This window comes from Balaenoptera borealis (assembly GCF_965194805.1).
Source record: "Balaenoptera borealis genome assembly, chromosome: X".
NCBI classification, from domain to species: Eukaryota; Metazoa; Chordata; class Mammalia; order Artiodactyla; family Balaenopteridae; genus Balaenoptera; species Balaenoptera borealis.
In genome coordinates this window covers 89946965-89971639 of record NC_138881.1, presented here as the reverse complement: position 1 = coordinate 89971639, position 24675 = coordinate 89946965, and the positions used below count along the sequence as shown (strand labels likewise).

Sequence of the window (24675 nt, the reverse complement as noted above, 5' to 3'; positions counted from 1 at the left end):
GGAAAAATATTCAAACCCCTATCCAATAGGCCTAGTGGCTAGGCAATCCAAATGTCAGCACCATGTTTCTGAAACTTAATTTAAAATATCATAAATTGTATGTCATCAACTTTGAGGACGTTTCTTTCCTGCCTTTCTGTTCCCGTTCCCTGTCCTAACAGCAAATCCAGAAAACGTAACTAGTAAACCTAAATCTCACCTGTCTGGTGAGATTTCCAAGTAAAAGCAGTGTGTCAAGCAGTGATTTAAAAAAAAAATCAAATTTAACAGGGACGCATTGGACAGTGTTTTAAAAAGAAATTACCATATTCAACAGTACACTTCCAGAGAGCAAGAGATTCAGGAATTTGCTCATCATTGTAATGACACACCTTCTATATCTGACTTAATCTGCTGAGTGCCAAGGGGCAGATGACACCTCTAATATATCTCAAGGACAGATGGTTACTTATGCCCAGGGTATGTTTTTTGTTTTTTTTGTTTGTTTGTTTGCTTTTTTTTTCCAGGGTATGTTTTTAAGTTTTAGAACAATAATATATTTGGCCCAGTCCCTTCCTTCCACCAGCACTAATTGAGTTCCAACTAGGCATCAGGGACGTGTGAAAATTAAGCTCTAGACCCAACTGTAAAGTTTTACCCTATTTCAGGTGAATTTTTCCTTTGCTTGAACAGTTGCCTTGAACCTTTTCCCACTTCTTTTTCTGCCTTCACCACCTGCAAATGGCAACGTGGGAATAGGTGATTAAAGTTAGAAGTACAGTCAAGACGTCATGAAGGGCAAGGCAAACTGGTTCACTCTGGCGATTCAGTTCATTGTCTTACCCCAATAGTATTCCACATAAGAAAATGCTGTTAGATAACAGTAACACAGTTTTACCTTTGCATTGGGCATCATAGTAGTTACTGAGATAAATATTAGGTCTTGCTATCAGGTAGTAAAGTGGAGGAAAGAATGGAAAAACATGATGAGAATAATTTTATTTGGTGAAATGAGGAACTACTTCACCTAATAGCCAATAATCAACTTCTATTTTGCAAGGTGGTGAAAGAACTATAAGCTAGTTATTATTATGCTGGTGACAGTAAGAATAAGAATAGTTTACATTTTACTGAGTTCCAGGCACTGTGCTAGGTGTATAGTTGAAGAGCCAGAAGAACGCTGGAGATTATCTAGCGAAACACATTTATTTCATACTTGAGGAAACAGGCCCAGAAAAGTCAATTTATAAGTATTGTGTCAGTTAATGGGAGAGTCAGGTTGCCACCCACTGAGCCAACCTAAAGGGCCTTGGTCTCTTTCTTAATATTTCATAAAATAACTGTGGTCTCTCCGTGTATATTGCTCTTCGGGAAATTGTTTATTTTTTTAATAGTAACATTAAAAAACAAGTTTCAAACTATTTTCTTTTTGTTTATTTGGTCTCACATGGGCAAATTCTAATTCAAATGACAATTCTTAAGCTATGAGACTAGCATCTAAAGGTGAAGAGGAAACTACGTTTTATAACTCTACTAGAGGAAAAAAAAGAAAGAGCAGTACTTTCTCCTAAAAAGAGAGAGAAAAATAAAACCCACAATTTTAAGTGAGGTTTGTACTGGCAGGAGGTGGGAGAGGGTAGAAAGACAGGCATTTAATTAGAAGAAAAAGAAGTAAAGGAAAAGGGTTTCAACGTGGAATGTGCAACTCAGCCTTCATTTCAACGTGCACAGACCTCAGTAGATAGCTGGAAACCTGCCAGAGAACGAGGCCTTGGAAACAAGCTGGAAGACATTGGAGAGACTTTAACCAAAACAAACACCAGCAGGGGATGTGGTTGGCAGAGCTGAAAAAGCAAAGGACTCTATGAGTCACTCCGACATTAATTTTGAATGGTATGATGCTTCCATTTTGTTGTACAGGGTATCTATACAGCATTATATATGTATATATATATATACACATATATATATATATAATATACATACACACATACATATATATTATTTAGGTAAAGAACATATAACATTACAGTCATTAGAAATATACAATTAAAAATATAGAGTAGAAAAGTACATCCAGTATCTCACTATTCTAACCATTTAATTCACCATTTTTCATGTGCAAGTTTTAACAGAACTGTAATAGAGTATACAAATAATATGCAATACTTTACTAAACATCATAAATATAGTTCTATGCTGCTAGATATCTTCATAAACATGGCTTTTCAGAGAAATAATATATTAACTGAGTTAAGATAATTCACTTCATCTTATTTTTTACTATTTAGTATTTTGCTGAATTTGTCTTCCTACAAGTAATAGGAACAGTAATAATGATATCAGTAGCTATCTTTTAAAGATAGCTATCATGTGCCATGTGCTTTATAGGCATTGTTTCTAAATTTTATAAAATCTTGCAAGGTAGGTATAATAAGGAAATTTATACTCAGAGGTTAAGTGACTTGCTCAAGGTCATAGCTAATTAATGGCCAGGTAAGCACTGAATTAGGTCTGTCTCATTCCAAAGCAGGTCCACTTTTCACCACAAAATGCCACCTTTCTGCTAAAATTAATATCTTTATGCTTTTTCTATATTTTTGTGTTTATCATAGATTTCCAGAAGCAGAATTATTGGTGTAAAGAGTATGAACATTTTAAAAGCATTTACTACATACTCAAGGTTGTTTTCCATGAAGGAGGTATTTATATAAAGTGCCACCATCCCAAAATTTTTACAGAAGGAAATAAATTTGAGGTAGAAAAAAGAGGTCACATCAATGAGTGACAAAGGAAAATCTGTCTAATGTAAATAAAGCATCTGTAATCATTCACCTTCTGTAACACAGAGGTTTCTAGTTTGAAGATCTGATGGTAGAAAGTGTCCTCTATCTCTGGATGTGAATAGGTACATATAAAAGTCTTAGGAATTATAAATGTGTACAGGACCTAGCATATAGTAGATGCTTCATGAAGATTCAGTTTGACATGGACTTCTGGCTCCTGATGAAGATGTGGAAAGCTGGAAGGAGTGCCACCTCCACCCTAACAACAATCAAAACGTGAATAACCTACGAAATCATTAATTTTCTTGAGCCCAGAGAGAAGTCTCAAGGCAACCAGCTAGCCTGAAGTCTGAAAAAAGACAAGCACTTGCAGGGAGAGATGGGACATGAGCACTGGTTCACCTGTGGCTACAGAGGGAAGACAGGATCACATAGAAGCTGGTATAAAGAATTCTGCTGAACATGGTTGGACCTGGAGATTATCATACTAAGTGAAGTAAGTCAGACAGAGAAAGACAAATATCACATGATATCACTTATATGCAGAATCTAAAAAAAATGATACAAATGAACTTATCTATGAAAATGATACAAATGAACTTATTTACAAAACAGAAACAGACTCACAGACATAGAGAACGAACTTATGGTTACCAGTGGGGGAAGTGTGGAGGGGAGGGACAGATTGGGAGTTTGGGATTGACATGTACACACTGCTATATTTAAAATAGATAACCAACAAGGACCTACTGTATAGCACAGGGAACACTGTTCAATATTCTGAAGTAACCTAAATGGGAAAATAATTTTAAAAAGAATAGCTACGTGTATATGTATAACTGAATCACTTTGCTGTACACCTGAGACTAACACAACATTGTTGATCAACTATGTTTCAATAAAAAATAAAAATTAAAAAAAAGAATTCTGCTGAAGTTTTAATGAACTGCTAAAGGCCAAGTATGGGCTAGCATAAGAGTACAGTACTCTCATGAGCCACAGATACAAGAGGAATATATACACAGTCATAAGCTTTTCTCCACAGATTTATGGTACTGACCTGATGGAGAGAAGAAGCCCTTGCAGTAGGAAAAGCGTGAAACCATATGCAATTTCTCTCCCCACCCCCCATGGAATAAAAGCCCTAAGCCTTAGGGGAAGGGCATCAAACCCTATTCCCCGCAGGTTGCAGAGGAAGACCTGATATAGCTGGGGGAAATGTAAAAAAAAAATAATTCACTCCTCTATTTCTGGGGGTAGCGCAGGAATTAGTCCTGGGTCCAAAACATTTAGGATGTCTTACCACTAATAGAGGGGCAGGGTAAGTAAGAAAGTCTCACTCTCATGACCTAGAAGCACAGTATCTGCCTAAGACCGGGGTTGAATCAGGAAAACAGAGAACTCCTCCCTGCCCCACACCATCAGGCTAACAAGCACTTAAAGGAGCGATAGCAGTATACCACTAGGGGAGGCAGGAGAGCATTGAGCGAGAATCTTTGAAGCACAGAAGCACAAGGAAGAACTAAAGCTCATATCCCAGAAGCTCAGAGAAACCCAAGGATGGTAAATACCCCACCAAACACACACACACACACACACACACACACACACACACACACACACACAATAAAAACAAAACCCCTAGACATTTCATATTTAAACTGCTGAAAAACAAAGATAAGGAGAAAAATCTTAAAGGCAGCCAGAAGATAGAAGGAGGAACGAAGATGACAGCAGACTTCAGAAACTATGCAAGCCAGAAGACAATAGAGTGTTATCTTTAAAGTGCTGAAAGAAAATACAGTAACTGTCAACCCCAAATTCTATATCCAGTGTAAATATCTTTTAAAAATGAAGGAGAAATAAGGACTTCTCACACAAAAGCAGAGACTTCATTACCAGAAGCCCTGCACTATAAGAAATGTTAGAGGAAGTTCTTCAGGCTTAAAGAGTATCATACCCAGATAGAAACTTGGATTTACCCAACGAAATGAAGATTCCAGAAATAGCTCAAATGAGTATAAATATAAATTTTTCTTCTTTTTAAATTGCTCTAAAAGATAACTGACTAAAGAAAAAGTAGTAGTATTGAGTAGAGGGAAAAAAGTAGTAGTAGTGTAGGTTCCTATCATACGTAAGAGCAAAATGTATAACAACCATAAGCATAGTACACAAACTAGGACACCACACAGTGAAGTGGTAGAATATTACTTGAAGGTATACTGTGTAATTTAAGATGTATATTGAAAAATCTTGATTGTGGTGGTAGTTACATGACTGGACATGTTTGTTCAAACTCATAAAATTCTACACTTAAAAGGATGAATTTACCAAGTGTAAACTATACCTAAATAAGCCCTAGTTTGTTTATTTTTTTAAAGATTTTTTTGATGTGGACCATTTTAAAAGTCTTTATTGAATTTGTTACAATATTGCTTCTGTTTTCTGTTTTGGTTGTTTTTGGCCACGAGGCATGTGGGATCTTAGCTCCCCAAACAGGGATCGAATCCATACCCCCTGCATTGGAAGGCGAAGTCCTAACCACTGGACTGCCAGGGAAGTCCCCTAAGCCCTAGTTTTTTAAAAAAGAGAATTATCATGCACAACTCACCTTTTTACCCTCTTGACTTTTCTTCTTATGGCATCACAATTCTGATGACTGCTGATGAGAAACCATCTTTTTGTGTTATCTAGCCTTACCTTTGCTTTTTGCCTTATATAACTGAGGTTTTTATTCCTAATATCTGATGGTGGAGAGAGCTCTATACCTTCAAATCAAGCCAAGTATACACACACACACACACACACACACATGCACACACACACTTAAATACACACCCCTCAGGAATTAAAATGTACGTGGAGCCATGGAGATTATAAATGTGCCATAAAGAAGAGAAACTTCTATGTATAAGATGTAGGTATCTATGCACAAAGTGGCAAAATTTGCTTAGATCACACAAATGTTAACTAATCATTTAGTCTGGAATGCAATTGAAGTAACAGAAACAATATATTTGTGTCTGTATCACATTTCCATCTATAGCTTATTGTTTCTGTTAATAGGTCAGGTCAAAACGGCTTGAAAAAACTTTTGTCATGAATATTGACACTCTCTCTGTTCCTTATACTCACCAAGGTTCTTTCTGCTTTTAGGATCCTTCCACAATGCTATTTCTACTACTCAATGTCTGTGCTTTAGGCACATTTGCACAACTTTTAAAGATCTCCCCACCCTACCTGGGTAGATGAATTTTAAAAAGAAGCTACTTCTGGGCAGATGCAGCCTTAAGGTTACAAGGCTTGGCAGGCAGAGGGCACCTTTGTCTGAACTAGAAAGAAGCCCCTTCCACTGGACCCATTTCAAGACACTTCTACACAACCCATACGTAGAGGACCTGTGGTCAGTCGACAGTAAGGATCAGCCTAGGGACAGTGATCTGGTTTTTGAGGGACATTCCTGGGGAAGAGGAACCCTGCATTTGTACATAACATTATACAAGATTGAGAATATGTCTATTCACCATATTAGAGAGCGGGGGAAGGGCACCTTATCAAGGTGATAGGGCCACTAAAGCACCCCCCCCATCTCCAATCCAGCCCTTACCACTGCCCCTGCTCTACCTAGAATGAATCAACATCATTCTCTACAACCATACCTTTGCTTGGTTATCTCATATTTGTCCTCCTGATGTCATTTTAACAGTGATTCCCCCAGGGAGACTGACCTTTCAATCTAAATTAAGCCCCCCTGTCCTTTACTTTTACATCACTAGTAATTTTCTTACAGAAATATATTACAATTGCAATTATATAGTTATTCATGTGCTTACTTATATATTTGCCTCCTCCAAGCCCCCACGCACCCACACACAAATACACACATTTAATCACTTACATATTTCTAGACCATAAACCCTGGAAGAGTAGGGACTATCTGTTTTGTTCACCACTTAAGACTATCACAGTGCCTGGCATATATTTTGTGCTTAATAAATATCATTAAACAAATGCAGAGATTTTCTTGTTAGATTATTTTGGAAGCTATCATATACATGTGCACATTCATATACATAGTATGATATAGAATGCTATGGAAACTTTTTGTAACATTCAGCTTAAAAGTTGAATGTCAGTAATTAGAATGGTATGGACATCTAATATCAAACAAGTGATATTTTTATTTGGGTACATATTATTTGAATTAGCTCTCTTTTCCTTTAGTGATTTTATTAATTTTCTGCTAATAATGTTTAGATCTTATGTTTTGTTGGTTGGTTCACTATAGCTTTCCAATCCATTTTTTTGTAATAATTCTCACAATTGTCACTGAACTATCTTAATTTGATTGTTCTCTCAAAGTGAAATGTATTTTGGCTTTATTTGATTTGCAGTGTAGGGTTTCAACTTAGCAATCACTGTTGTTATTAGAAAATGCAGAATGAATACCTAATGTAACTCCACTTACCAAATAGATTCTGCCATAAGTACCAAGGCCAATGGTTTTATCCAGTGAGAATATTCCAGTGGGATCCTGCAAAAATGTAGGATAAAACTTTTCAATTTTCTTGGAAAAACAGCCAAGCATTAAATTATCTAGAGTGGTACTTCTATTCTGCCTTGTTCCCTTAGAATTTCCATGGGAAGAACCTAAGTGTTATTTACCAAAAGAATAGCATTGTCACAATCTCCCTGGACTGAGTGTAGTCATTTATAAAAAAGAAGCAATGGTGTGAACATTAAGTAGTTGTATAATTATCATAAAACTGTAAAATGCATACAATTATGTCTAGTTGAGGCATATTCGTAAGTTAATTAGAAAGGCTATTAAAAGTAGAAATAAATTAATTTACTTGCAATTGAAATACTCTTTTGATATCCATCTTTTGAGTGCTAACCAGACAGGCAGAAAGTTTACCATATAGCAATGGTAATATTGAGTAGATATGTAATGATGAGTAGGTACTGGCTACAAAGTCTAGATTGTTTATATAATAGTAATTGTTAAGAAAGAATATTGCCTCTAAATATGAATAACAAAATAAGATCATGGCATTAAAAGAGCATCATTTTTAAAAAAAAACTAGACAATATAACATGTTTATCAGCAGATTCTTAAGGCTTCCATGTTTATCCTTAAACATTGTTTCCTTACCTTAAAATATGGATATTCATTTCTTGTTCACCACAAAACATGGTTTCTTGAATTTTATCACTATTTAAACTCTTACTCTAGCAGCTTATTTTGCTATTTTAGCAAAACAGATATGAAGTATGAGTAGATGCCAATTTATACACAAAGTAATAGGAGCATTGGCAAATTCTTGGAAATTCACATGCCTTATAGAAAGCACATTTTATATATACAAACTTTGTATAACCTTGTTTAAAAATATTTTTATCACTGTGACAAATGTGAGCTAAACAGAAAAACTATTGAGCAAATGCAATGTATATGACTGAAATTATAGATTCCTTTAAACTGGTGTGATATTTGTGTAATCTAGCAAAAGTGTCATAGGAAAATGACACAGCTCTGGGATTACTTCAGTCAACAAGTATTCAACTGGACAGAGTCAGGAGACTGAAGTTATAGCCCCAGTTCTGCCATTAATTAACTATATGACTTTGTGTAAGTTATTTACTCTCTCTGGGACTCAGTTTTCACATATATAAAATAAAGGTGCTGTGTTAAGTGATTTCCTAGCTCTAAAATTCTTTAGAAAAAATCAGATTCTGACATTCTAAAATCCAGATATTTCCAATGCATTGATATGACAATTGTTAGCAGCCTACTTTCTTAAAATTAGCATTAAAATCAATGTCACAATATGCACAGTATTACTGTAGGAAAATAGTTCAGGGAACATACTCCCAATGAAAATACAAAAATTTTTTTAAATGATAATTTTGAGGATTCAAGAAAACTAAAAATAGATTGTTATAGTGAACTTTGATAACAAGCATATCATTGCTGTTATAATTCATTGAAAAATTTATGGGAAAAAGCCAACAAAGAAGTTCCTAAGGTTTGGCTTGAAGCGTTTATCAATTTAGCATATTTCTTTAAAGGAGATCTTTGAGGAATTTATATGAGACATTATTAATTCTGGAGAAACAGTCTCTGGTCATCTGTCAAAAGAATCAAATATGTTAGCTGATTCCTATCAGTAAACCATTCTTTGTTATAGTTGAGGCTGCATTTTAGCTAAAAACAAACAAACAAACAAACCTGATACCATATATCAGAGAATTACTGTATTATCTGAACAAGTTTATTTCCAAATCTTTGAGCACGGTCTTTAATTTCTGTAATCCTTTTTCTAGCCCTCAATAATGTAAGTACCTTACTCATATTTGAACCCAGGTATTTACATACTTAAAAAAGACACCAAGGAAATGAATGGGACAATAAAATGCTGGTGGAATTCTTGGAGGCCTTATTTTATCTATATTCATGTTGTTTGGAAAATTTTTCCTGCTCACAAATGACCAAAACATCTTAATTCTCCTCATGCTCACATTTAATAATAAAAGGTTTTAAAAACTTTTTTTTCTGTTCTTAAAGGCAGCTCATTTTGGTATTCATCTAAGACTATTTTTTTCATTAGTTTTATGCAATATTTTTTTGTTCCCATCTCCACACTAATCTCTTTCAAGACTAAATGATTGTCAAACTCGGCAAAAAGAGGAAGGGAACTATGCTAATTACTAGGGTAATATTACTCAATTTCTTGTATCAGATTTTCCACTGAATTATAGTCAGAGAAAGCTTATTCTGGGCTCCCAAAGAAGGAAGTATTGAGAAGTCAACTTTTTTCGGTCACTGTGAAATTAAAGTCCTCACCAAGGGGGTCTCTATGATTACTTGGTCCTCTCCTCTGCCCTGCTACTCGGAGATAAGAAAACCAGAAGAGCAAAGATTTGTATATTTATGACTGCTATATCAATTTAGAGAATATTTGGTGGTTCATCATGTTCCAGTGTTCCATTTGGTTAAAAGAATGGTCAGTTAACAAGAAACCTTAATTTGTGAAAGTTTTTTTCAAAAGATATTACTAAAAGTCTAAGTTTTAAAACATTTTTGAACCATAAAATGTTGGGCAAATACTCTATACTTCGTTATATTTTTCTATGTATCTAAATTAACTCTTGCAATTTAAAAGTCCTAGTCTGCCCCCTGAAATCCTGAATTTGGGGAGTTGTTTCTGTCTTCGGAATTCAAGAAGAGGGGGGAAAATGGGAACTTTGATGGGTAATTTTATTAAAGGCAGGGGGTTGGGGGTAACAGGAAGAAAAAGAACCACTAGAAGGCAGTGTTTGCTGGCCATGGAAGAGATGCAAAAGCAAAGGCTGATCTACAGGACCAAATACAGCAGAAATTAAGAACAAAGTGGAAATGATAAATGGTCATCATAGGTAGCAATACATTTCAGATTTAGGGCAGTAAAAGAGAATCATAGAACACATTCCAGTAGTTAGACAGCTAAAGGAAGAAAAGAGGTTGCACAGTACCTAGAAGAAATAGCAGAGGCTACTGTTCTTTTGTTTTAAATATTAGAAAATGTGATTTTATGAAAATAGTTTATGGAGAGAGAACCTGAAAATGGCAGATAAAACAAAATAAGTGTCAGAGTAAGTTTCAGAGATATTTGGAGGAATGGGCTTCACAATTCAAGTAGAAAATTTAAAAAGGACAATCTCTTCCTTTAGACTAGTGTTTCTCAAACTGTGGACTGCATAGACTCTCCTTACATGAGACTCATCTGGAGAATCTTGTTTAAAATACAGATTCCTTGTCCCAACCATGGAATTATGAAACCAGAATTTCTGTGGATGGGTCTCAAGATCCAAGATCATTCTTGGGCACTGTTCTGGTGCATTAACATAAAACCCACTGCTCTAGATATTGAGGGGAAAAAGACTGAGAAGACTGATTGAAGTACAATGTCATTTTGAGGTGATGCTCTAGAATACCTTATGGAGGATATGCTGAATATTTCAATCCTTGTGGACTAGAAGGTAAAACTGATTCAAAATAGGGGGCTAAGGGACTTGAGAAAGTGAAAGTTTCTCATGACTGAGTGTGGAAAGCAGGCTTGGTCTGGGTGGTGGAAGACTGGGAGAGCTGGCAGTTATATTTAAATATAAACCTAATGTAATTCAAATATAGTTTTTTGGATCATGTACTATTTCAGATCACCTCTGCCACTACTGTCCTCCAGGCCTGTCTAATCCTGACCCCAATATAGATTAGGACTACACACGGCAGTGTCAAATACCAAGGCCAGAGTTGTGAGGAATGTCATTACCATACTGGGCACAGAAGGCAAAGGGGACTATCATAGTGAAAGACATGCCAGATTTGGAGATGAAGAAATAGTTTCCAGTCCCAAGGACTGAGTGACATATGCATAGTAGGGAAAAAAACTTACATATATATATATATATCTCCCCAGGTATTGCTGCTGGCAGACAATGTGCAACACACACAGATTTTATATATATATATATAGATATATATATATATATATACACATATATATATATACATATATATATGTGTATATATATATATATATGGTTTTGCTGTTCTCTTTTTCAAAAAGGAAGCACAAACCATGAATCTCTGTACTTTCTTTTCTGTTTTGTCACCTATAGGAAATGTTTATTAAATAGTAAGTCAGGAAAAATGGAAAAATGACATTAACCCATTAATTAACAAAGAAAATGTAGCTTACCCACCTGTCAGTCTCTGGTTATTATGTTTACTCTTTTATTTTATGTCTTTAACTTTAGGGAGTTATGCAAAAAAGAAAGTACAATTCTCTCTCCCCTCTCCCTGCTTCCCCAGCTTTCACTATTGCTTAATATTTTAGGTCTTAAAAGATATCTATCTAATAACAAAAATGCCAAATAACCTTCTATTACTTTCTTTAAATCGCAATTTGCACAGCCAGCTTGGCCTCTCTCAAAGGTCCTTGTCTTGTGGTCATTTAGCTGGCCAGCCCTAGAACGGACATAATATATCAATCTTAAACTATACTCGTATTTAATCATTCTATACTCTTCAAGATTCTTGTTTTGCTCAATGTGAAACTCCAAAGTCTGAATCCCCCCTCATTATCTGGCTGTTGCCAAGTTGGTATACTTGGTGTTGACAGATGCCAACTTTCTGACCTCATATGTATCCTATTGAGGATAATTATCACAAGGGATCTCACCATATGCAGGTTTCTTTGCTTGCTTTATCATCTCTACTTTGCATCAAAATGCAAACTTCCAAACAGATAACTTAGATATCTCTTGACCTTTTCATTTACTCTTATTTCTTCAGCAACTTAGGAAATAAGTCTAATGCAAAGAAATCCAAAATCACTAATCTATACCTCAGTGACCAAAACAACAGTGAATGTTTTGAATCTCTAAAAATTTGATGTAAAAAAAAAAAATTCTAAAGGGGGGGTGCTCTTCTTCCACTTGATTTCTTAGGGTTTAGACCCTGATGGATGTTCAGGAAGAGGGGAAACATATGCATAATTTGCTCACATGGTGAAGCTCTCCATGATGTAAAATATCTCCTATGTAATAGAAATTTAGAAATTGTTAGACGTTGAGGACTTTACGAGACTTTCATGAAGTCTGTAAAATGAGGCCAAACATCATTGCCCTGAAATTTTGTCTTCTTCCTATCCCTATATTAAAAACTAACCTCATCTTTCTCCCCTCCACACCCCCACCAACCCCCAGAAAACTATTTCAGTGAACTGCAATGTAAAGATTGTAGCCTTTCCCCTTATCTTCTTGGCTCTCACCAAGTTCTCATGTCCAGGGCCATGACCGGGTCAGTTAGTCTGGGCCATTTCCCCCCATTTTTTTTTTTTTTTGCAGCAATCAAACCTTTTCTCCTTGCTTTTGGAATTCCTTGTTCTATCATTTCTAGGAGGTCTTTCCCATTCCTCCCTTCAGTCAATTTAAAAAAGAGTTTATTTCAGTTTGCCTATGTGTGGTTTCCATACTTGCCCTAGTTTTTTTTTTTTTTCTCTTTCCCCCACCGTACACAGAGAATGTTGGAGGAGGGTAACATTTCATTCATTGGTTTTACACTTGGGAGCAAATCTAGTCAGAATATGAAAGTGCTGTTCAGAAAGGAAACCACCAATTGAGGCCTCCATATTCCAGAAATCTCATGTATACACTGAGTGGAAAAATATTTAACTTTTAAAAATTCTGTGACTTTATTTTATGAAGCTGCATCAATAACCACAGTGCTGATTATCTGTAATTCAACACGTTTACATTGAGGCTCCTTTGAAAAAAAGGCTGAGAACAATTTGCTAAAATGTTACCCATGTGCATCACCTCCTCCTACACATTGTTTTAGTGTAAAATTATATAGGTGAGGCTTGGGGAATGCCCCATTTTTGAGGGGGACAGGTGTCTGCCATCATCAGGAAGACAATATTTAAATGTAAATATGTATAAAATTAAGGCACTGCTACTTTGAATAGTTCCATAACCTCAAGGTTAATATTTAGCTTTTCCCAAAGCAAGCAGGCCACTGCCCTGTACTACAGTTGCCTGGTGATCATTCCAGCACGGTGCATGCTTATTCCCTTTAGAGAGTCCAGGGGCCCTTTGCATTCAAGAGAGGGTGCGAGTGAAATGCCAATCTAAAAAGGGAACTTGAAAAACGGATTTGGGTGGGATCCAATATCTGCCAGAAACCAGATGCCAATGAAATAAACGGTGCTGCTAAAATAATAAGTCTACTAATAACGACGGCGATAATAACTCACCAATCAATTACAACTCTGGAGGAAAGCTGGGCATTTGGGAAAAGGAGAATCCGCAAACGAAAACCACGAGAAAAAGCTAAATCTGGTTAGCAAGTGAGCGCAATACATTTTTTTAAAAAAAATTGGGGTGTGCAGAATTCACTTCTTCCCCAAGCGGCGTCGAGTTCTTTAGCTCCGGCAATACTAAATCGGGACCAGTGCCCTGGCAGAGTAAGAAGGTGTTAGAAAGTGCTATTAGAAAGTGAGACTTCAACGCTTTAATTTTCTGGCTGTCACCTAGAAGGAAAGGTCACGCTGAGAGTGGGCATCTCTTCTGGCAAAAGAAGAAGCAAACGACGGGGCGGCGGGGTGACAGAGAGGCGTGCTTTCAGGAAGCCACGCGTCGTCGCGCTCTTTGGCCTCTCCTTGGGCCCCGCTAGGACAAGTACCCGAGCGCCGCCAGACCAAACGGGCCACATTTAGAAAAGATCCCGCTGTTTGTAGCCCGCACCAACCTACTGCCACCTCTTCCCACCATCCCTCTTCCCCCGGCCCTTTGCCTTTCCGTGAGTTTGGAGCAACCCGGGTGCCCAGGGGGCGCCTTTCCCGCAAGCCCACTCCCGGGGGGTCCCCTCCTGCAGTCGCGGTCTCATCGAAGTCCTGGCCTAGCCAGGCTTTCGGACGTCTGTCCCCTCCATCGATGCTCAGAACTCGCAGAAGAGAGCACTTCGGGGGTGACGGGCGTCCTCTACTCACCGGCAAGTGGCCCAGATCCGTGACCTCCTTGTCCCTCCAACCCCCAGGTCCCGCCATGGCTTCGAGCGGAACCGGAGCGGGCGACTGAGTTAGGCACGCTCGGGGAGTCTGAGGTGAAAGCGGACAGAAGTCGAAGGAGGAGAAGGGAAGGGGAAGGGCCGGGGAAAGCAACGGGGACCAGGGTTTGCGGCGTGGGAGAAAGAGGAGGGGAAAGTGGAGGGAAAAGAGCGAGGAGTGGAGGGAAGCCGGAGTCTGAGAGGCGGGAAAACGAGTCTGGCTAAGGCGAGAGAAGAGTCTGAGCGTCCGTCCCGGAGACCAAGGAGTGAGAAGGGTGCTCCGAGGGCGAGAGCGCAGCGTCTGTCCCGGCAGGGTGCGCCTCTTTCAGGGTGGGGAGGGGGGCGGTGCAAGGAGGGGGCCCGGGAGCAGCTCGAAGGGGATTGGTGCAGCGTCACGTCGCCAGGTGGGCAGCCCCGCGGCGGGGAGGCGGGCGAGGGGGCCACTGGCCGAGAGAGGTGCTGAAGGACTATAACGGTTTGCGAGCCGGCCCCCGGCGCCCGCCCCCTCCCACGTCCACCGCTGAGCCCGCCGCCCCCGCCCCCGCTGGCGAGTGTTCCACAGGAAACTTTTTCGAGGCAGCTGCCAGCCCCGGAAAACCGGTCCCGCTCCGCGCCGCTCCCAGTCTGGGCCCCACAGCTCTGCCGCAGTCCAAACAGCCCGCGCCCTCACCTCTCCACGAAACACTTGTGACTTTTCTAGTTGTCTATTTTCTCTTTCTGCTCCTCTAATTTTATTGCTCCATTTATTGCAAAGACCCATCAAGATAGATAAGGAAATGACTTACCACTGGGTTAGGGATCAGACCTAGGCGAGCCCCTGTGCGGGCGGGGCGGGGAGAAAACACCAAGTGCGCCGCAGGGCTACCACAGCTTGGTCTTCGAAGCCACTAGCCTAGGGCAGCGCAGCGTGGACAGGGCCGCTGCGAAGTCCCCTCGAGGGGGTCTACATCTCTTCTAGCCCCGGGCTGGTTGGTACTAGGCCCGGACTGCCCAGTCGGAACCGCACCTGTTCACAGGTGCTGGGAGTTAAGAGAGACTGAGTCTCAGAAGCCCTGGTTACCCCGGGTCCTAAGTTTGCAGTGCGCCGCATTCGCAAAGCTCAGAGAAAGTTCCTGCGTCCTTCCCAGTCTCCAGCTCTTGGGCCGGGTTTCATTCATTCGCTCCTTTGTTGCAGAACATTTCCGGGTGCCCAGGCTGTTCGCCTCCGTTTCCCCACAAAGCGCAGGAGGTCCGATACACGGTTTAAAAGAATCTGACAGAGGCGATTTAACCTTGAGAGGTAAGGCACCTCTCGAAGAGTTTATGGGAAAGGGAGTCGGTGTGTACAACTAACCGCATTCTAAGCTCTTGCACTGCAAAGAACACTTTAGAAAACGTCCCAAGGCTGCTTACTTTCCCTTGAGCTCATCGACTGCATTCGCGCACCCGCACTCCGGAGTCAGAACGCGATGTGGGGGGTTTGTTTCCGGTTTCTTTCTTTTTTAAGTAAAACATTTCTACCTCCACTAGGAAGATTTACAGGAATAATTCTTCCCACAGACCTGGAGCTCACCATTTCTGACCCAGGCTTCTAACTTTGTTATTATTTTCTTTATATGTTGGTGGATTTGTTTTATTTCGTGTCTGTTTCAACTTCCGAGTTTGACCCCTTTACATTCCTTAACCTCCGAGCCTCAGTGAGTTCTGTAATCGCCACAGTCTGAGGAACCCGGTCTCGCTAAATAAAGAAAATTCTCTGTGAACGGGTGCGGGAAAACCAACTACCGCCTCCCCCCAAAAAGAAACTCGGATGTTCTGGATCGAATTTTCGTGTTAATTCAAATATGATGTAAACCAAGCAAATTTTATTTTCCAAGAATTCAAATCTTGACAACTCCACCGCACAAAATCTTGCCTTTTTAAAACACAGTTTAAGCATTCCTGAATGATCAGAAAAACTCTTCTAGATCTTGTTAAATATTAATCTGAAAATAACATTTCATAACTACAGCTGGGCAGGTGAGCTAATTAATAGAAAGTTACACTTTTTAATACATATCTAGTTTTTAGAAATCAAGAGAGTCAAGAAATACAACATTTAAAGGAAATCTGAAGAGAATCTTTGCTAAAGGGAACAAGTGTGGAGACTTTTTTTTTTTTTTTAACAATGCAGTTTGCTGACGGTAGGGTGTGGGGAAATGCCCCGTGGCCCCCGATGGCAGAGAGTGTTTTAGCCTGTCTAAGGGGACAAGTCCAGACCAGGCAAAAGAATCCAGGCTAGATCGTTGGGCTCTCTAGTTGCAAGGCTCCGTGGGAGGCTAGCAGCTTCTTGACTCCATGGGGATTAGCCGCATCGCCGGGTGGAACCCCCCTGGTAGGGGGAGGGGAAGCTAGGTGTTTGATCAGAACTTGACAGAGAACCTACACATTTTTAAAGTTATTATTATTTTCAAGGAAAAAGGAGTCATGGAAGAGCGTGGAAACTTTGCCTTGTAAGCTGCCATTATAGGGATTTTTGTGGCCAGCTTGGGGAAGGTCAGCCCGGCTAGCCGACCAGAAGGCAAATAGATGGCCCCCAAGCATGAGGCTGAGACAAACCCTGAAGTAGGGCACTTGTTTTCCAACTTCAGGACTTCTTTTCCCCTCACCCCACAACCATCACTTCCCCTTCTCCCTTCCAAAGTGTTCTTTTTTCTCTCTTTATTTCCTGACCTCAAACTGCGTGAAAATAACCCTAGTCAATCCAGAGTCTAGGAACTTGTCAGATTGTGTTTTACCCAGAAATAATTTCTTTGCCAACACTTTACGTCCCATATTTATTCCATCCCTTTCTCCTCCAATCCATTCTGTTATCTTAAGGCCCTGTGCACTTTGTAACTTTTGATTGTTGTTATTTTTTTAATAGCTAAAATTTATTGAGTACTTGCTATATGCTCTGGACGAAGTGTTTTGAATATAATTATCTCATTTAATTTTGTCAAAAATTCTTCCAGCTTTTAAATTATCTCTGTTTTATAGGCAAGGAAGTTGAGGCACAGAGAGATGAAGTAACTTTCCTAAAGCCTCACAGCTAGTAATTGGAGGAGCCTGGCTTCCAATTCAGGCAGTCTGACTCCAGAACCCACTTGTCAATGACTGTTGAAGGGCCGGTGCATATTTTGAGACTGTGTGAAGAGGAGCCAAATTCAAAAAAGCTTCAGGGTAAGTGAGATCAGATGACATTAGCTAGGCCCCTGAATATCCAGTTCCCCTTTCCCCGCTTTCAGCCTGCAAGCCCTCCTAAGAGAAATAACAAGGGCTTTATAAGAAGTAATGGAACCCAGCTCTAGCCCAAGAGTAGCCTGTGACCTGCCTGCGCAGAGATTACCAAGTGGATCACCTCACAGGGAAAAATCATGGATTTCAAGCTTAAGAAACTTCCAGAGGAAAAACCCAGCAATTTTCAATGCTTAGAAAATATTAAAATCCATTCCTATTGCTTCTAGAGAGTTTTTTGGCTGAAAATAAACCTTATTCAGTGGAGACTTGAAGGAGGCTGTGTTTGTGAGCAATCGTGCTTAGCAGACCTGAGACGCTAAATGGCAAGGTTACAGCCAGTTAGCTCAGTTGGTAAGAGTACTGCAGACATGGTGCCAAGGGTATGGGTTTGATCCTCCAGAGGGCCAGTGTGCATCTCTCTACTCTTTGGCCCTTGATAGCACCTCACCTCTGGCCAGCCAGCGATGCTTTCATCTTTGTATACAAAGAATTGCATATTTGTTTTTTCATGTAAATTGCTAATTGCCATAATCTGGAGAAATTATACTGTAAGAGCATGTGTGTGTTATGAAAAATACAGATTCAAAAGATTCTAGGCTGCTTTTTCTTCTTTTTTCATTTATACATTTATAACTGGCAATATATATCTTAATCGACACTAAAAATGAATCTCATAAAATGCTTTATTACACATCTGTTAAGCATTTAAACACACAAAATGGTCTGCCATTTATTGTTTTTCCTCCATTCTGACACCTTGGGTATGAAAATGAGTGTCTTGTAAACTTCTGTTAGGACAAGTTTGCCGCCTACATTACTGATCCTGAGTGGGAATAGCAGAATTAGGTTACAGAGCAATCTTCTTGACAAGATACTTTGCACATTTGTGATTGTAAATACTCAAGGTCCAATATCTCCCAGTATACATGTGAGTGGCTGGGGCAGCCTATCTTTAAGAGCCTCAGGATTCCTCTTTGAGGGAGGAACCTCCTTTGGGAACCATTGGGCTAAAGGACCTTCTTATGGTTTTCATTCTTCTTTTTGGAGACAACTTTGAAACTGTAGGATTTCTGCCGCAGTCCCCAACACTCTTGCCACTGATTCTTTGGATTTTTCCTATGTGTCAATCTTCTGGGGACAAAGCAAAAAAAAAACCACCTGATGTTTCTCAGGCTAAAGGTCATGAAATGTGCCTTCTGACCATAGTTTGCAAAGCTTCTGTCACTTGTCATGGAATGCTCTTAAGCTCGGCATGATTTGAGCTATGCTTGTTTCTAAAATGGGGCCCTGGAAATCTGATCCTGGCTGAACATGGGTCTTGTCGCTATTGAAAACTGGAATGCTACTCTAAAAAAAGACAATTGTTTTATAAAGAGACCTAAAACAGGGAGATTAAAACCAAAAGTCAGATGAATTTCTGAAGATAGCCATGGGGCTTCCTTTTTTCTCACTCTTTTCCCTCTTTGAAGGCCATACCATCCTAGTCCTGGAATTCCCAACCCAGGAACTTCAGGCTAGCCAGCCTCCCTCCCTTAGCACAAACACATATAGGAACCCATCTACCAGGATGGTAATGAAGCTTATGCTTCAAGATAACTCACTTGCACTTCTAAGGACCTGGGAGTGGTACTAGTAATTCTGCATTGGCAATTTTATATTCTGTTTTGAAGTGGGCTCCCAAAATTATAAAAGCTTCAGATCCAACAGAACTGGGATTTGGCCCTGAATGCATAATGTATAAAGAACATAGTAAAGTTGAAGTATGTGTGTGTGTGTGTTTAATCTCCATAATATTACTGAGACTTAAAAAAGTGAGTTGCAACTAGCAATCCACAACTAGAGTGTGTGTATTTTGAAAAGAGAGAAAAATAAAAGAAGGAAAAGAGAAATAGCATGGAAGTTTAAGAAATTAAACATTTACGTAGAAAGGAATACATTACATAAGTAGGATGGATATCCTTTTGATTGAGGATTAAAAGGAAAGAGAAAATGGAAGTGGTATTGTTATGAGAGTGTGCTATAGACTGATGAAAGGAAATATATGGGCAATGCTTTCCTAAATTTAGGTCACAGCGCTGCCACTGGGGGAGGAAGTAATAATGATAGAGAGCATATTTTTAATGTCTTATATTATTGTATTAGAAAATATCAACTCATTGTAATGTCAAACAACTCAAAGTTGAATGCAGAAAAAGGTAACAGTCTCTACCTTCTCCATCCAATCACATACTACCACCACAACCCCCTCCCCCAAGTTGTTAACAATTTGGTGTACACCATTCTCTATGACAATAAACTTTAGGAAAACACACACACATGGCATTCTCTCCTTATTCTTTTGTTCCCTTATTTTTAAATTTATATCTCAAGAAGTAGGATTCTTGTTCATGGTTCTGTCTTGTAGAGAGCAACACATACACGCACAAATACACACAGAATCAAGAATGTCCTGAGAGAACATTACTTCAACAAAAAAATATTGTGATACACTACACAATAGTGTTGGAGAAGAGAGAAAATTGATAGAGAGTACTCAGCTGTTGTGCTGAGGGGCAAATCTCTAAGCTCATAAAAATGACAGACTTAAAATTAAAAAAAAAAAACCTGCATATGTGATTGTGGTGATCTTCGGAATATAATAGAAGTGCTGCAAATTTGAAAACAGGCAAAATTCCAATTTTCAAAACAGAACAAAAAGATAGATTCCAGGGACTATAGACCAGTAACCTTGATGTTGGTTCTAAGGGAATTCTCACAGAATATTATATAGATGGCTCCTAAGAGGTACTTCCCAGGAGCAAGCAGGGATACATTAATAAGGTACCATGACAAACCAGCTCATATTTTATTTTGAATGATGTGACATCAACCTTCAAGGTACCCCCCAGTGAACCAGGCATCTTGTCATTCATGACATGACCTTGTGTGGTATCCTCCCACAATTAATGAGGGCTGACCTGTGTGGCCAATAGAATATGGATGAAGTGCTAATGTATGACTTATAAAGCTAGGTCATAAAAGACATTGAAGCTTCTACCTAGGTGTCTCAGATTGCTTGATCTGGTGAAAGCCATTTGCCAGGGTTTGAGGACATTGAAGCAGCCCTGTGGTGAGACCTACATGGAGAAGAACTGAGGCCTGTGGACAACATCCAATACCATCTTGCCAATTATGTAATGAGTTACATTGGATGTGAATTTCCCAGCCCCATTCAAGCCTTAAGATGATAGCACTCACAGGTAACATCTGACTGCAACTTCATGACAGACCCTGAACTAAGCCACTCCTAAATTCCTAACCCATAGAAAACATGAGAAATAAGAAAAGATGATATTTTTACACCACTAATTTTGGGATGAATTGTTACAAAGCAATAAATAACTAGTCAAATGAGTTGCTCACCAAGTAGACCAGGATGCTACTATAGTCAATGTATTTTTATTTCAGTAAAGAATCTTATAATATCCTCTTAGTCTAGATAGGCAAATGTGGGATGGAAAAAGCACAGAAGGGCATGATTAGATGAACAAAACAGTTGACTCACGAATCAATAGCAAATTGAAGAGAATTTGTGATACTGATATAAGGGTATGCTGAGCATAATGAAATATATATTCTGGAGTAGCACTGTTCAGTAGAACTTCTGTGGTGGTAAAAATGTTCAATATCTGCACTGTTAATTAAGTATGATGGCCTCTAGAAACATGTGGCTGATTACTTGAAATGTGACTATTACAACTTAGGAACTGAATTTTAAATTTTATTTAATTTTAATTGAGGTAACTTTAAATTTATTTATACAGTGCATAATTTATACAGTGTATAATTTAAAATTATACAATGGCTAGAGGCCACTATACTGGACAGTGCAGCTCTCTATGATTTAAGAAATACGGTTTGTTAAAATTAGTGGAAAAATAAATAGAATCCTAAGGAGAGAAACTCTAAAAGGAATGTGATACAGATTTTCTGTCCTTGTCTTGGTTTTCAACTTACTTATCAGTGTTTTAGGTGACAACATGAAAGACATGCATATAACTTTTGTTGATGAACCCAAACTGTGAAGAATTATTAATATATAGGTTGACCACTCCAAGGCCGAGCAAGAAGGAAGTAGAGCTAAGGAAGTGATTGGGCTGAGACATAAGGTAGTCTTTAGGGTTAATTCAAAGGAAAGGGTCCCAAGGTCAGAATAGGGTAGAGAAGACAAGCAATAAATTGGCCATAGGTTTGGGAGGCAGTGAAGCAGACAAGCTGAGAAGATAAAACTAGAGATGAGACTGGAGCTGCCAGGAAGCTAGAATGATGAATGAGCAGGGGGTTAGGAAAGGGAGGCAGGGGGCAAACTGAAGTGGAGCAAAGAATAGGCACAAATGAAGGCCCGTTCTGCTGGCTTTTGGCTGTCTTGTTCCTCTGGTTGTTTTTGCTTATGGCATTTTGCATTCCCTCTGGGCATGGACTAGAGCATTAAAGTAGCAGGGGTATCCTGTAGAGAATCGGACTGTGCAAGAACCTAGAAATATTGGCCCAGACCAACCAGGTGACATTTTACAGATATAAGTGTGAATTTTTGCATCTTGGTTTGAAAAACAAATAATCAATTCCATAAGAACAAGAAGGGGAGAAACAACTTTAAAAGGTAACATTAATCTAGTATTGCAGTGATACCAGAAAGACCAGTAAGATAACCAAATCAAGGACAATTTTCTTAATTGTACCCCGGTAAAGACACCAGAAGAGGGCTGATTATTTCAGAATATTATATTTAAACAAATTAAATAGTCTCCAAACTAGGGAAAGTGAATAATGGTGAATAATTTAGAAATTATGACATTTGGAAATGTTGAGGGACTGGTGATGTACAGCCTTTTGAGGAGAAGGCTTAGGGAGATGGAGTAGCTATCTTCACATATTTTTAATGGGAAGTCATAATAAAGAAGGATCAATGGATAGATGTTCCAAGAAGGTAAAACATATAGCAATATAAAGAACATTCTAATAGTTGTCACTATAAAGAATTAGCTGCTTTATGAAGGAAAGAACTCTCTCTAACTGGAAATATTTCAAGAGGAGACTACCCTGGATCATCTGCCCTGGATTTGTACAAAGAACTCATGGATTAGAAGGTAGATTGAACTAAAGCAACTCTAAATCCTTTCCAATTCTGAGAAACTGCAACTACTGTTCTTTTCCCCTATGTATTGTGATGTCTGGCTATTCACTCAGAAGACATTGCTATTCTGTTTCCAACTTAGGGACATGTACTATCCTTAAGTCACACCCATGAAACTACATTTTATATAAAGTCACAGAACAAATGCTACACTTGGTTAGAATTCAAAGACATAACTAGCTATTTTTATATGTGGAGCAAGTGCCAAGCAATGCAAACATTGCCACCCCTCCTTCCCTCTCCCTTTAGCCTCCTCCTGATCCTAGGCGTTACCACACAAAGTGCACTCTCAATCACAATCTGCAAGTATGTACTTCCATTTCTTCTGTTTTTCTCTTTGCAGTATTCAAACGTTAGAGGGTCTTTAAGGTCAGGTTTTTGTATGTGTATGTGTGTGTGTGTTGGGGGGGGGGTAGTGTGTTACTTCTGGGAATGTGTGACTATGCTACTCTCCCAACCATAATTTAGGGAACAAATCCAATCAATTATTCCTCTTATAGTGCTTCCAAGAAGAATCTGTGAGAGTGGTACATGCCCTACATGATATACATTCTCATCCAAGGAGGATACTGAAAGCACAGTGATAGTATTCTTTAATATTTTTCCATTTACAATAACCATACATACTTGCTGTAACAAGTCAAGTCATATATGGATGTGTAAAGAAAAAGTTAATAATCGCTTCTTCTCCCATCTCACATCATTGAGTTAATCAGTGTTAATTGTCTGGGTTTCATCTTTCCATACTTTTATCTTTTCTCATAAAAATATGCAAGCATAATATATTTTCCTCTATTTTTTAAATGAGAAGATAAGATTGTACTATACATATCACTCAGCAACTTGTTTTATTTCACTTAATATTTTATACACAGCAAAGCATATAGATCTAACTTACTGTTTTAAGAGCTTCAGGAAAAGACTGTTAGCTTTTTATTTATTTATTTATTTATTTATTTATTTATTTATTTATTTATTTATTTATTTATTTTTGGCTGTGTTGGGTCTTCGTTTCTGTGCGAGGGCTTTCTCTAGTTGCGGCGAGCGGGGGCCACTCTTCATCGCAGTGCGCGGGCCTCTCACTATCGCGACCTCTCTTGTTGCGGAGCACAGGCTCCAGACGCGCAGGCTCAGTAATTGTGGCTCACGGGCCTAGTTGCTCCACGGCATGTGGGATCTTCCCAGACCAGGGCTCGAACCCGTGTGCCCTGCATTAGCAGGCAGATTCTCAACCACTGCACCACCAGGGAAGCCTGACTGTTAGCTTTGATCACATAAAAACTAAAATAATTCAATGGACCTGGAAAAATATTTGCAACATATATGACCAACAAATTCTTAATCTCACTAATAGGCAAGGAGCTATTAAAAATTGATAGAGAAAAAAATATCCCCAATGGAAAAATGGGCAAAAGCTATGAATAGGCAACTCACAGAAGAAGAAATACAAGTAACGAATAAATATATAAAAACTTGCTCTACTTCATAGTAGTCAGGGAAAATTAAATCCAGAGAAAAAGCATATTTTATTAAAATTATGAAACTAATAAAACTTTATTGTAAAAAAAGGGTAACAGTAAAACTATGAAATAAAAGTATATAAAGTAAAGCATAATAGTATCATCTTCACCTTTGCAGTCTCACTTTCCGTGAGTTAACAGTATTTACTGTTTACCACACAATTCTCCATTCTCTTACAAACCTAAACAAACCCATAACAAAGGCTATTCTTTTACATTATTTTTTTCTTTTTAACTTTTTTATTGAAGTATAGCTGACTTAAAATATTATTTTAGTTTCAGGTGTATGACATAGTGATTAGACATTTATATACAATACGAATTGATCACCACAATGTATAGTAACTGTCACCACACAAAGTTATTACAATATTATTGACTATTCTCTAT

The 24675-nt window shown here is 38.7% G+C and overlaps 1 protein-coding gene across 6 annotated transcripts in view; it reads right to left on the bottom strand.

Annotated features, from left to right (window-relative positions):
* Positions 1-14820, bottom strand: part of NRK (Nik related kinase) — a 144490-nt gene extending 129670 nt beyond the window's left edge. For 3 of the 6 annotated variants that reach the window (XM_082377003.1, XM_082377000.1, XM_082377002.1), the window contains exons 1-2: positions 14300-14819; positions 7234-7299 (exon numbers count right to left, since the gene is read on the bottom strand). In XM_082377003.1, coding sequence (XP_082233129.1) covers positions 7234-7299; positions 14300-14356 — 123 coding nt within the window. In that variant the 5' untranslated portion in view covers positions 14357-14819. Of the gene's footprint in view, positions 1-7233; positions 7300-14299 lie in introns of all 6 variants that reach the window. The other 3 variants (XM_082376999.1, XM_082377001.1, XM_082377004.1) reach the window with 2 other exon arrangements.
* Positions 14821-24675: the final 9855 nt, after the last annotated feature.